We start from the raw sequence: 14712 nt of genomic DNA, 5'->3' as shown, positions 1-14712 counted from the left end.
AAAACAAGGGTCATCACCACCACATACAAAGCCAGGTGTTTGTTATAGGCAGAAATCAGTTGTCCCCCCCCTCCCCAACCTTGAACTAAGTCCCCTCTTGCAAAAGAGACATGAGAAAGCAAGCCCCAGGAGAATGGTGAGAAGCTAAGATATAGTCAAATAAGAAAAAATAAGAGTCTCATTCCCTTTGGTAAATAAATGCAGAGAGAGGAGAACTAGAATTCAGCAAGATAGTAAGAGAGACCATGGTTTGGGGCTATTGTAAATGAAATCATTCAGCCATGCAGAGGGAAACTGGGAAGGGGAGCATCTAATTCATTTCTCTTGCTTTGAAGAATCTCTTTAAAATATCTTTCAGTTTGAGAAGCTGAGAAGATTTAGATATTCTTTAACATTTTATGCTTTGCCTTTTGGAAGGAATGAAGCAACCCAGCTGTATTTGTTCATTGGCTTAGACTCATTCTCCATACCTTAGCTTTAAATAACTTCAGTCTTTTGCCTCACTTGCTTTTCTCCTCCATCCCTGCCTTTTGTTTGTCAGCCTTGGAGATTCTATAAGAAACTTTATCCATAGGGTGGTCCTAAGATCTGGGAAAGGAGCTGAGAGACCATCGAGCAGCTATTATGACCTTATTTTATAGATAAGAAAACCGAGGGGCAGCTAGGTGGCGCAGTGGATAGAGCACCGGCCCTGGAGTCAGGAGTACCTGAGTTCAAATCCAGCCTCAGACACTTAACACTTACTAGCTGTGTGACCCTGGGCAAGTCACTTAACCCCAATTGCCTCACTAAAAAAAAAAAAGAAAGAAAGAAAGAAAACTGAGGTCCAGAGGCATGACAAGACCCAAAGTCACCAGGATGATAAAGCAAAGTGGAGGGGTCTGAACCCTGTGGTCCTCAGACTTGAAATCCAGGGCTCTCTCCATTAGACTGTGAGGCATCATTTCCTGATTAACCCTTCATCCCTTCCTACTGACAGAGTGGTGCCCCAGCAACCTCTCCTGTGTTCTGAGGATGGGTCACCAAACAGGTCTGAATTGCAGGCCACAGAGCAGCAGCCCAAAGGGGATGGAGAATCAGCAAAATCTCAACCTGCTGACACAGCGCCCTTCAAGGATGACACTGAGGCTCCTTCCCAGACAAAGCCATGACATGTCCTGGCAGAATCTGGAAATGTTTACCAAAAGACTTATGTGCATATCCTTGTAAAACTGTAATCACACGGAGTAATCCAGATTCAGGTGGGGACAGGGAGTAAAAGTGAAGCATTTTCTAAACTTGAATGAAGAACTTGGGAGGGGGGAGGAGGGAGGAGGAGGATGCTCTGACTTTCATCACTCGCCACAGAGACAATGGAGAAGGGCCAAGCAGCCCAGGCTACAGTCCAGCAGGATCAGATCACAACTTACATGGAACTGCCTGGGATGAATGAGCCCTTGAGGCAGTCCTGTAGCCAAATAAATCATTGTAGACAGGAAAAGAGACATGCACGATAGGCAGATAAGCCCTGCTAAAGGAGAAAGAATGAAAAAAATGCCAAATGTTGTCAGGGACTGGCAAAGACCCAGACCACCACTGGCAGATGGGAAAGAACTCATCATCTTCCTTGGGATCAGGGATTGGCAAGGAAAAAAGCACTCCTTGCAAGCCATGGGTGCCCTCCAGTATCTGTGGCCTCCTTGAGATAGCAGCCTCAATGCACAACCAAGAAACCGCAGGTAAGAGTAGGAAAGTCCAGACTAGACCTCATCCCCTGCTCCAACCTTCTCTCATTCTCCCAGACCAGACAATGCAAGCTGAATTTACCAAGGAGGGCACAGCCGCTGCCTCCTGCTTCCAGAGGTAGAACAAAGCCTTAAAGCCTCTCCTTAAAGCCTCTCCAGGTCACACACATCTCATGCCCATCACCTCTGCCCAGTTTTCCCAGCATGAATATGGCAGGGAGGAGAGAGGGAAGACACAATTCAATTCACCAAATCTGTAAAGCCCCTGCCATGTGGAAGGTACTGTGTCATATGATGAGTGATACAAACAGGAAATTATTCAATCTCTGTCTGGATATGATGTGGCAAGTTCAGAAATAGTCATAATGAAGAATTACATAAGGGCAAGGACAAATCCAAAGTAAGAACATTTCAGTTCTTGATCCAACCATTCTGGAAAACCAGGCCCAAAAAGCTATAAAAGTGTACATACCCATTGATCCAGCAATACCACCATCAGGTCTGTATCCCTAAGAGATTTTTTTAAAAAAAGGAAAAGGACCCACATGTACAAAAATATTTATAGCAGTTCTGTTTGTGGTGGCAAAGAATTGGAAATTGAGGGGATGCCCATCCATTGGGGAATGGCTAAATAAGTTGTGGTATATGAATGTAATGGAATAGTATTGTGCTGTAAGAAATGATGAGCAGGGGAGGCTAGGTGGCGCAGTGGATAAAACACTGGCCCTGGATTCAAGAGTTCCTGAGTTCAAATCCGGCCTCAGACACTTGACACTTACTAGCTGTGTGACCTTGGGCAAGTCACTTAACCCCCACTGCCCCACAAACAAAAACAAAAACAGAAATGATGAGTAGTATTGGTGAAACTGTGAAAAGATCTAGCCATTCTGGAGAGCAATTTGGAACTATGCCCAAAGGGCTATAGAACTGTGCATACTGGGGTAGCTAGGTGGCGCAGTGGATAGAGCACTGGCCCTGGATTCAGGAGGACCTGAGTTCAAATTCGGCCTCAGACACTTAACACTTACTAGCTATGTGACCCTGGGCAAGTCACTTAACCCCAATTGCCTCACTAAAAAAAAAAAAAAAGAACTGTGCATACCCTTTGACCCAGCAATACCACTGCTAGATTTATATCCCAAAGACATCCCCCAAAATAGAAAAAGACCTATTTGGATAAAAATATTTATAGCAGCTCTTTTTTTGGTGGCTAATATTTGGAAATCAAAGGAATGCCCATCAATAGGGGAATGGATAAACAAGTTATAGTATATGATAGTGATGAAATATTATTGTTCTATAAAAAATGACAAGCAGGATGATTTCAGAAAGGCCTGGTATAGTGAAGTAAGCAAAACCAAGACAACATTGTACATAGAAACAGCAATATTGTTTGAAGAACTGTGAATGACTTGACTATTCTCAGCAATACAATGATCCAAGACAATCCCAAAGGACTGTTGATGAAACATACTATCCACCACCTAAGAAAGAACTGATATTGATGGAACACAGATTGAAGCATGCTATTTGTCACTTTCTTTCATTTTTTCCCTTTTATTCAAGTTTTCTTGTACAAAATGACTGATATGGTCATGTTTTACATAATTGTACATGTACAACCCATATCTGATTGCTTACTGCCTCAAGAAGGGGGAAGGGGATGGAGGGAAGGAGGGATAAAAATTAGAACCCAAAACCATAAATAAAAATGTTTACTACTTTAAAAAAAAAGAAATGATGAGCAGGCAGATTTCAGAAAAACCTGGGAAGACTTGCATGAACAGATGCAGAGTGAAGTGAGCATTGTATACAGTAACAGCAACATTGTACGATGATCGACTATGAATGACTTCGCTCTTCTCAGAAATATAATGATCTAAGATGATCATAAAGGATTCATGATGGAAAATACTATCCACATCCAGAGAAAGGACCAATGGAGTTTAAATGCATTTAGAAGCATATTTTTACTTAATTTTTCAGCTTTCCTTTTTCTTTCGGTCTATTTCTTCTTTTAAACGTGACTAATATGGAAATATGTTTTACATGATTTCACACATAAAACCTTTTAAAAATATGTCTATTTTGTCCATCTTCCTTGATAGCTAGGTTTTGAAAGACAAGCACATGATGTTTGTATCCAGCAAAGTGCTGGACACACAGGGTTTTACCTATAGTATGTGTTCATTAAACATTTGTTAATCAACCAAAAGTGAGCCTCAATCCAAGTTGCCTAAGACACCTCAAGAACAAAGCAAAGGCAGAGAACCAGAAAGTTCTTCTCCATCCTGACCCTAAGTATTAGAGGCTTGGTCACATGAACAAAGACAATATGATGGTCTCCACACTTCTCATTTTGGGTATTAGAATATTCATGTAGAGTCACCCTGGCTGGCTTCAAGGTGGACTCTTTAAAGGCCCCCAAAGAGAAACTTCTATTTGGTTTCGGGGAGGTGGGAAGGAAGATTGAGTTAGGAAGGTTCTGGACTCCTAAATAGTCAAAGATGAGAACTGGATAAAGTGAACACATTTCCATATGAGAGCCCGCAAAATCCCTAGACACTTTGCACTAGCAGTCTCAAAAACCCAGTTATGGTTAGGGTTTCTTGCTCCCTTCCTCTCCTCCAGGCACAGTTGGATGTGTCCAGCTCACACCAAATAGATCAGGTTTTCTGTAATCTTTAATGAAGTGTTGGGCCAGTTTGGCACAAGAGAAGTCTCAAGTTTGTATATTCTTCCTGCCTAAAGAATTGTTACTCTGGGAATGGATTTTTAAATAATAGAAAGAGGGTGAAGCCCTGTGATTTGGAAACTGCTGCATCAGGCATTTAAATTCTGGGCTTCCTAAGACTTCTGCAAGAAATAGTCCCCTTTTCCATGCCACACCTCCGTCAAATGCTTTAAACCAGCGAACCTCTGTGGAGCCTTTAAAGTCACTCAAGAAAATTACCTAGGAGGAGCAGTCAGTGAGTACAACAAAGAAGTACCTGAGTGTTGCTTCTCAGACTAATGCCCAGAAGAAGTATCATAAGGCATAGGAAAGGCCTCTGAATTTGAACCTTCAAGTGCCATATAAATTCTATCCATCTACATATGATTTTGTTTTGCTTTGTTTTGTGGGGCAATGAGGGTTAAGTGATTTGCCTGGGGTCACACAGCTAGTAAGTGTCAAGTGTCTGAGACCAGATTTGAACTCAGGTCCTCCTGAATCCAGAGCTATTGCTTTATCTACTGCACCACCTACCTTCCCCTACATATGATTTTACATTCACACATATACATCTATCCATATGTACACAAATACAAATGTGTATATGTATCTACACATTGAGTTAGATACATGTATATGTATCTACACATTTATATCCAATGGCCTCAAGGAAGCCATTTTCCATCTCCAGCCTCAGTTTCCTCATATATAAAATACAGAAGCTGGACTAGTTCCCATTTAGTTTCAAGTCTGTGATCCCACTGTGACCCCACCAGCTAGGAGGCTGCAGGCTACGTTTCTCAAAAGTAACAGAGTTCACCATGAAAACTGAAACATAGTCTACGCCACATATCAAGATAAGCTTCAAAGGATACATGACTTAGATATAAAAGATCACATCATAAAGAACTTAGAGGAATGAGGAAGAAATTTCCTTTTGGATCGATGGAGAGGAGAAAAATTTATGACTAAACAAGAGATACAAAGATAGAATGGACAATTTTAGTTATGTAAAATTTTAAAACTTTTGCACAAACAAAACCAATGTAGCTAAAATTAGAAGGGAAAGAGTTAACTAAGGGGAAAAAATAATTTGCAGGAAGTTTCTCTAATAAACATTTAATTTCCAGTATACATGAGGAATGGATTCAAATTTATAAGAAAGAAATAGTCAATTCCCCAACTGATCAATGGTCAATGCTTATAAATAGGCAATTCTTTTTAAAAAGTAATAAACATTTTTATTTAAAGTTTTGAGTTCCAAATTTTCTCTCTCCTTCCCTCCCACCCCCAATTGATGGGCATTCCTTCGATTTCCAGTTCTTAGCCACGCAAAAAGAGCTGCTATAAATATTTTTGTTCAAATTGGTCTTTGTCTATTTTGGGGGATATCTTTGGGATATAAACTTATCAGTGTATTGCTGGAACAATGCACAGTTCTATAGCCCTTTGGGCATAGTTCCAAATTGAAATAGGCAATTCTTTTTTTTTTCATTTTAGTGTTCTTTTTATTTATATTATCATAGGTTTAACTTTCTCTTAAAGACCAGAATTTAATCAATCATTCATGTAGGTATTTTTTAATTAATAAAGTATTTTATTTTTTTCTGTTACATGTAAAGATAGTTCTCAACTTTTGTTTATACAAGCTTTACAATTTCAGATTTTTCTCCCTCCCTCCCCCCTCCCCTAGACAGCAGATAATCTGATATAGGTTATATATATATATATATATATATATATATATATATATATACACACATACACGCATACATACATACATACATACATATACATACATATATATACATATATATACACATAATAACATTAATCCTATTTCTGCATTAGTCATGTTATAAGAGAAAAAATCAGAGCAATGATGAAAAACCTCAAAATAGAAAAAAACAATGGCACCAAAACCAAAAGAAATAGTATGGTTCATTCAGCATCTATACTCTGCAGTTCTTTTTTTTTTTCCTTGGATTTGGAGATCCTCTTCTATCATGAGTTCCCTGGAACTCTTCTGTACCATTGCATTGGTGAGAAGGATATAGTCCATCACAGTAGATCAACACTCAATGTTGATGATACTGTGTACAATGTTCTTCTGGTTCTCCTCATCTCACTCATCATCAGCTCACGCAAGACCCTCCAGGTTTCTCTGAACTCCTCCTGCTCATCATTTCTTACAGCACAATAGTATTCCATTGTATTCATATACCACAACTTGTCCAGCCATTCCCCAATTGATGGGCACCCCCTCAACTTCCAATTCCTTGCCACCACGTAAAGAGAAGCTATAAATATTTTTGTACATGCGGGTCCCTCTCCCCTTTCCATGATCTCTTTGGGAAAAAGACCCAAAAGTGGTATTGCTGGGTCAAAGGGTATGCACAGCTTTATCAACCTTTGGGCATAATTCCAAATTGCTCTCCAGAATGGTTGGATCAGTTCACAGCTCCACCAACAATGCATTAGTGTTCCAATTTTCCCACAGCTTCTCCAACATTTATTATTTTCCTTTTTTGTCATTTTAGCCAATCTGATAGGTGTCAGGTAGTACCTCAGAGTTGTTTTAATTTGCATCTCTCTGATCATTAGAGATTTAGAGCATTTTTTCATATGGGAATAGATAGCTTTGGCTTCTTCATCAGAAAACTGCCTGTTCATATCAGAAATAGGCAATTCTTAAAGTAAGAAAGCCAAGCTTTCAATGGCCATGTGGAAATTTTTTAATGCTTCAAATTACTAATAATTAAAGAAATACAATTAAAACAACTCTGAAGAGTCTAAAGTAATTATCTCATAGTCTCCAGACTGACAAAAATGATGAAAAAGAGAGAAAATGTCAATTGTTAAAGGGACTTCTAGAAAATAAACTACTCTGCTCCTGCTGGAATTATAAATTGGTCAGGTCATTCTGGAAAGCAATTTGGAACTATGCCCCAAAAGGCCCTAAAGTGGGCATATTGTTCAACCTATTAATATATCTGGTAGGCCTAAACTCCCAAAGAGATCAAAGAAAAAAGGAAAATGATCTATATATACAAGAAATATCTATAAATGTCCTTTTTGTAGTTGTTATCACTACAAAGAACTAAAAACAAAGGGAGTGCCCATCATTTGGGGAATAACAGAATACATTATAGTATATGAATGTTATAGAACACTATTGTGCCTTATGGAATGATGAAGAGGATGATTTCAGAGAAACCTGAGAAAACTTATATAAACTGATACAGAATGAAGTGAGTAGAACCAGGATAATAATTCCCATAATAACAACAACAGTATCAAGTCAAACAACCTTGACTTAAGAACTCTCTGGCCAGTATACTGACAAACCATGATTGTGAAGGAGGTAATGAAGCAGAATAAGACAGACATTTGTGAACATGAACAGTGTAGGAAATAGTTTTGTTTGACTGCACATTTGTGACAAGGTTTTTGTTTTTCTTTTCTATTAGGAGTGGGAAAGAGAGAAAGTCAATGCTTATTAATTGAAAATATAAATTTAAAATATTTTTAAACTATGGAAGGAAAAATCTCTAATACTCTGATGAGCCCATGATTCTTTAGTGTACGTAGTCCCTCCACCAAACAATTCAGATTGCAACCCATCCATGCTTTCTATACCTTGTAATTTTTGTTCAGGTCCTTATATAATTCCTCCATTCAGGAGCTACCCAACACTAAAGACCTTCCTCCATATCAGGGGTTTTTAAGTGGGTCCTATGAACTTTTGTTTAAAAATATTTTGATAATTATATTTCAATATAATTGGTCTCCTTTGCAATATTATGTTTTTTCATTTTATGCATTGAAAAATATGATTCTGGACAGGGGTCCAAAGACTTCAACAGCTGACTAGAGGGGTCCATGATATAAAAAAGGGTAAGAACCCCTTACCTAGACGTTTTACTATTTCTGCATGACAGAGGCTGGCCTTATTTTATCACACATGTCCGGGATGACACCTTTTATACCACTTCTTATACCAAGCTATTGTACAACCTACCAGTAAGATCCATGTGTCTTTCCACTGTGGTATTAGAACACAAGTACTTTCATTATTAACAGGCAGGGCTTTATTTCCAAATTTTAAAAAATATTAAAATGGCTGAATGAGCAAACCAATAAAGACATCATTTGCTCACCATATACAAAGTCTAGTACTCCTGGGCATTAAAGGGAGATATAAGGGAGAGGGAAAAAGACAAGGTCCCTGCCCTCAAGAAACTTGTAGTCTACTTAGGAAGCAAGACAAGGGATGCAATATGACTTATTGGCACTTAAAGGAATATAAAAACAAATATTAAATAAGGCCAACAAAATTTCTAGACTTGGGAAACACATTCAGAAAAGATCAGAATGGCTTTAGGGAAAGTTTTCTGGAAGAGATTAGGTGTTTTTTGTTGGTTTTTTTGGTGATGCAATTGGGGTTAAGTGACTTGTCCAGGGTTACACAGCTAGCAAGTGTTAAGTGTCTGAAGCTAGATTTGAACTTAGGTCCTCCTGAATCCAGGGCCAGTGCTCTATCCACTGCGCCACCTAGCTGCCCCCGAGATTAGTTTTTAAAAAGGTTGTTGTTCATTCTCCAACTCTTCACGATCCCATGGAACCATACTGTCCGTGGGGTTTTCTTGGCAAAGATACTGGAGTGGTTTATTATTTCCTTCTCCAGTTCATTTTACAGATGAGAAAACTGAAGCACATGGGGTTAAGTGACTTGCCTAGGGTCACACAGCTAGTGAGTGCCTGATGAATCTTTCTGATTCCAAGCCCGGTGCTCATACATTGTGCCCTCTAACTGCCCCACCTCTTACTTTTACTATTGCAAGAACCTCCCAATTAGTCTCCCTGACAGGTTACTTCCCTCGATAATCAATCTTCCACACAGCTGCCAAGGTAGAGCAAAGATCTGACCTTGTCACTCCACTTTTCACACTCCAAGAGTTTCAAATACAAACTTTCCCATGTTTAGCTCTAGAAACCCTTCACAACTGGGCTCCAACCTGCCTTCCCAACCTTACTAGACCTTCCCCCCATTAATCACCCTTTCGTCCAGCCAAACTGGACCTTCTGCTTTGCTATCCCTCATCTCAAGGCCTTTGTCCAGGCTGTCCCCACTGCCTGCCTGGAGTATGCTTGCTCCTTGCCTTCATCTCTCTTACAGTCTCTAATTTCCTTACTTCCTCCACAAAACCTTTTCCTGATTCCCCAGCTGCTAAGACTCTTACTCCCTCACTCAAATTGTCATGTATTTGTTTTGCATATATTTCTATCTCCTACAGAATGTAAGCCCCTTGAGGACAGGAACTGTTTCATTTGGGGATTATGTCTTTCATGCCTATGGTTCCAGGTCACAGAGTCAATCCTTCCAAAGGGGATTCTGAATAAAAATCCCATCTTCTGAATTCCTGAAAACTATGTGGTACCAAACTTCTATTAGCAGTTTTAAAAGAAAGGAAAACTCCAAAAATCAAATACTTTAGAAATGAAACCATGTGGGCCTTAGAACCTAATCTTCACCTCAAATTCATGTGATTTTCTTCATGTGCTCTTAGAATCAATGTTGATTAAATGTTCATCCATCTCACCTCACCCATCGTATTATAAAGTTTTTCAAGAGGAACAACTTTGTCTAATCTGGATTTCTAAATTCCATTAGCACCCAAATCATGTCCCTAAAATGTGATTTTAATGATGACATCAATGATGGGAAAGAACAAGGCTAGAAGATGACTCTCTAGTTCTAGAGGTTTTGTAATATAATTTGAGTCACCTGCTCAGCTAAGGTCTGCTTCTATTCTCAATTCAGTAAATTAGAGATATTATATTTTAATGAAATATTAGAGAGACATCCTCCAAAGATTAAAATTCTTTATTCCTTTAAAACTATGCTCATATATCTCTCTGCCATTCTTCTATCAATAAAAGTTGATCAAGGATACAAGGGTGAACGCCAGTTTATGAAGCAATTTAATTACAATTTGGTACTCTCCAGCTATTCTGTATTAACATTAGAAGACTCTGAGGTTGATCTGGACATGTCTCTTGGCTTCTAGGTGCCAGTGAGAGCCTCGGTCATAAATGGTCTGTACCAGTTTTCCCCCAGCTATTACACTACCCTGCATTCGCTGGGTCAGAGGTTTCAAGGTGGTCCTCTCCCCCACAAACTAGAAAAAGAACACGAGTTATTTTCAACAAGCAGATCTGTTAAGAAACCCAAAGCAGCAAATTTTAAAAAAAAAAAACTCATTTGATAAAGACCTCCTTTAATAAATTGAGCTTCTCACCAGGATTTTCACTCTGAAAGGTCAGAGGGGGCTGGGAAACAGACCCTGTGGGGAAGATGCAGTTTAACATCTACGAGGCCGAGCAGTTAAAGAAATGAAGAGGGAGTGTGATGGGGGTGGGAAGTGTCTAGTATTACCAGACCAAACATTCCTCAAACCTATTTTTCTGTGGGGGAAGGGAGCACTCATAATTCTTCATTATATACTGCAACATAATATGTGGTGCCATCCTGAATCAGACCCATGGTTCATCTATGCACATATTGGGAATCTGAACAGGGATAACAAAGGATGGTCTGTTTCACAAAGTTAATGACAGACTCAAAACGACTGTTTGACGAGTCCCAAGAAACCCCTTCTTCCCTTAACATATTACGCCTCTGCCGTCTATGAACATTTAAATCCTTCCTGAACTTCTATTTTCATCCTTTTCCATCTTGGAATGTTCTTCAAACTTCCTACCATGCAAAGTAAGGTATCCTCTCATTTGTCATCCTTAGACTCCTAAGATGACCTTCAAGTTCTAAAGGGGTTGCCTTAAATTCTATTTTCTGAAATTTGACAAATACAAATCCGGCATACACTTCAGAAAGTTCTAGATGCGGATCTCCTCTCAGCCTTCATTTTACAAGTGGAGGGGGGGGGCCTCTATTTTTCCTACTTTGTCCTCATAGGAGCCCATCAGTGTATATTTGGTGTATATTTGCTTATAAAGTGTTTGTGGCCTTATCATAATTCCTGGGGCTAGCACATCAGTTTGAGTAATCACCAGTGCCCTATAAATGGTTGTTAAATAACTGTTGAAAGGTTGTGGGGGTGGAGGGGGGGGTGGAGAATGGAAAACTAGAACTTCTCCAGAATGTTCTCTGTCCATATACTGTCAGAATGATGTGTTGCTATAAAGGCTACACAGATTTCCTGATTCTAAGGCCTTGCATAAAAGGGGGGAGGATTGCATTGTTTCGGTAAGGATTCCAGCTATCTTTAGAAAAGCTCTAAGGGAGGTAGGGGAGAGGACTCCAGCCTTTGACTTCCTGAGGAAAAGGGGGGAAGAGCCCCCGCTCTAGGGAATGTCTCGAGATTAGAGGGGAATTTTCTCGGGAGTGCTACAGGTAAACCTCGGGTACCCACTGAGGTTGGTTATGAGTATGGCACGCGCTCCCCCTCGTGGCCAAAGAAATTGGACGGAGAAGTGGTGGGAGCGGAGGCAAGGACCTCCTTTCCGAATCGTGTTCTTCCCTGGACAGCATTGGCCACTGGAGGCTGTTTCTAAAAACAAAATTCTCAGGTGACTGAATTGGCACCTGTAGCCCATTTCACTGGGCACCCAAGGCCATGCGTGATGACAACCCGGACTCCTCGGTTCATCGCCAGCAGAGCCTGGGGAAATTGGCTGAGATTAGCCGGCCAGCATCTCTGCCTTCATTGACCAATGTTTCCTTGTCTGGTCGCAGCCCTCTTTCTCCGCCCCCCCCCACCCCCGAGACTCAGTTTCTTCCTGTGTAAAATGAGAGGATATTGTATTCTGTGAGCTTCGAGGGCCCCTCCAGCTCTGGCGCTCAGCTCCTGTGGTCTTCCCCCAACGAGAACCCCCTGCCTCTCTTTCCCGGAGAATGAGCTGGCAGCCTGACGATGCCCATCGCCTGGGTCCGAGGGCTATTTCCCAGAATACGCCTGCCTCCTTCCTACTGGTGGGTTCTATATTCCGTGGCTCGTCACGGACCCGGGCGGGGAATGGACTAAAAGGTGCCGGGAAAGGAGGGAGGAAGGCAGGGAAGTGGAGGAGCAGCCCAGCCCCGGAAAGGTGCCGCAGCCGTGGTGCTCTGGCCGTCCCCAAGCCCGGGCAGGGGCAGTGCCCTCCCCCGGCCCACTCACCGGCGGTTCGCGTAGCCGCTGCCCGGAGGTGCAGGGCCGTGCTCCGGGTAGTTGTGCTGCAGGGCTGCGGACGGGTACGGGTAGAGGAAGCCGGTGCTTACGGTACAGCCGTAGAGGCAGCACGCCCAGGGGAGAAAGAGGGGCAGCTTCATCGCGGGCAAGGGGCCGGGGTCCCGCAAGAATCCTCCTACCCACTAAGGTCTCGTCCCGCGGAGCCCTGCTCTGCCGAGCCGGGGAGACATGGGAAGCCCCGCAGACCTGGGGAGGGAGTAGGGGGCGGCGATCCGGTCGGGACCGAGGGCGAGGGACTCGGTGCCTCTGGGCCCGGGGTCCTGTCTCTAGGCAGAGATGCCCGGTGCTGTTCTGAGCGCCCACGCGGCCCGGCTCCAGCTCCGGAGCCGCCTTTTCAAATTCGGGGAGGTGGGCTGCGCTCAGTCCGTCAAAGGGGGCGTGGGGTTTCTCCATTAACCCTTGGAGGCCCGGGCGCCAGTGGTGCGCAGGTGGGCGGGGACCCCAGAGGGAGGCGGCCCCACCACCGCCTGCCCCTGCAGATCCCCGCTGGTCCCGTGCGCTCCAGACTAGCTTGGCAAAGGGGCTGCAACCCTGACTTCTCCCCAGCCTCGTAAAGAGCCAGAAGGGCCTCAGAGGCCAGCCAGTCCTGCTGGTCATCTTCCAAAGAGGGAAACTGAGGCCTAGAGAGGGGAGTGACTTCCATGGTCACACACAGCTACAAATTGAACCCAAAGCCTCCATCTCCAGCACCAAATCTATGTCATACATGGGGGGGGGGGGGGGAGGTAGAGAAGAGGTCCTTCCACATGTAAGTGCAGGGACCTTCTCTCCTATATTTTAACTCGTTTCAACTGGAACTCTTAGAACATCCCCGAGCAAACCTCAAGCACTGCCTCCTTTCACACAGGACGGAATCAGGCCAAGAAAAGGAAGGCGACTTTTGCCCAGTCACCCAGAGACTTAGCAACCATATGGCAATGAAAGCCCAGTCTGCCAACTCCCACCAGGGCAGGGCTCTTCCTCTCGAGTTTTGAGCCCTAAAGACATAAGAATTTTCTATTATTTTACCTCTCCACCCTCCCAATCTGAGCTTTTACCCAGTACTTCCCATGAGAGTTGTGTAAGTTGGACAGCTCTTGTCCTGCCCCTGAGTACCACTTTTTATGACCATCCAAACTGCAAGGTATGCAATGAAAGGAAGTGAGCAAACTGCTACAAATAGAGCTTTGGAGGTCTCTTCTTCTGACCTAGACCTAACAGATAACCTGGGATTTTTGAGGATCACAGGTCTAGAGACAAAAAGGCTCTCAGAGGCCATCTACTCCAAATTTCGGGTTCCTTTTTTTGAAATCCAAAGCCCATTGCTATAGCACTTATTGGTGGAGAGTGAGGGTGGAGTTGGTGAGAGGCAGAGATTTGGGAGCTGGCCCCATATTCTTCCCGACTCTCAAGCTTCAAATCTTCTTCATGACTCCAAGCATTGCCACTTCTTCTTCTTCTTTGGGGGGGGGGGAAGGGGAGATCCCGGCAATAAGGGTTGCCCAGGGTCACATAGCTAGTAAGTGTCAAGTGTCTGAGGTCGGATTTGAACTCAGGTCCTTCTGAATCCAGGACTGCTGCTTTATCCATTGTGCCACCTAGCTGCCCAGCATTGCCACTTCCTGCGCTTCTCGCTTCTGGCTTCCAGAGAGAAGATGAGAGGCCAACCTCACTTCAGGTTTCTGAAGGAAATGACTGGGAAAACATCACATCCCTATTCCCAGTTTGCTACGCTAGAGACTAGGATGAGTTTTCCCCTTGGATGAGATCTAGGACAGTTTGTTTTGGTTGAGTTGGGTGATCTCACTCCAAGTGGGATTCCTTGGTATTGTCTGGTATATATCTTGTTATGTAGATCTCCTCTGATTCTCTTTTGCTAAGTGGATAAATGACTTCCTTTGCTAGTCACTATGTGTTTGTTGTGGAACTGGTATTTGATGGGTAAGGTGCCATGCCTTGGCTATAGAACTTGAGGCTTCTCTTCCCCAAAATGACAAAATGATCAGAAGTTAGATGGAACCCAATCATATACCCTAGATGAACAGTA

General features: G+C 42.6%; 1 protein-coding gene across 2 annotated transcripts in view; it reads right to left on the bottom strand.

Moving 5' to 3' along the window:
* Positions 1 to 12901, bottom strand: part of COL26A1 (collagen type XXVI alpha 1 chain) — a 255016-nt gene extending 242115 nt beyond the window's left edge. For both annotated transcript variants that reach the window (XM_043964456.1, XM_043964457.1), the window contains exon 1: positions 12615 to 12901. In XM_043964456.1, the coding sequence (XP_043820391.1) occupies positions 12615 to 12766 (152 nt within the window). In that variant the 5' untranslated portion in view covers positions 12767 to 12901. The remainder of the gene's footprint in view (positions 1 to 12614) is intronic.
* Positions 12902 to 14712: the final 1811 nt, after the last annotated feature.

The sequence above is a fragment of the Dromiciops gliroides genome, chromosome 4 (assembly GCF_019393635.1).
Source record: "Dromiciops gliroides isolate mDroGli1 chromosome 4, mDroGli1.pri, whole genome shotgun sequence".
NCBI classification, from domain to species: Eukaryota; Metazoa; Chordata; class Mammalia; order Microbiotheria; family Microbiotheriidae; genus Dromiciops; species Dromiciops gliroides.
Note: the sequence above shows the minus strand (reverse complement) of the source record. Positions and strands in the feature narration are given on the sequence as shown.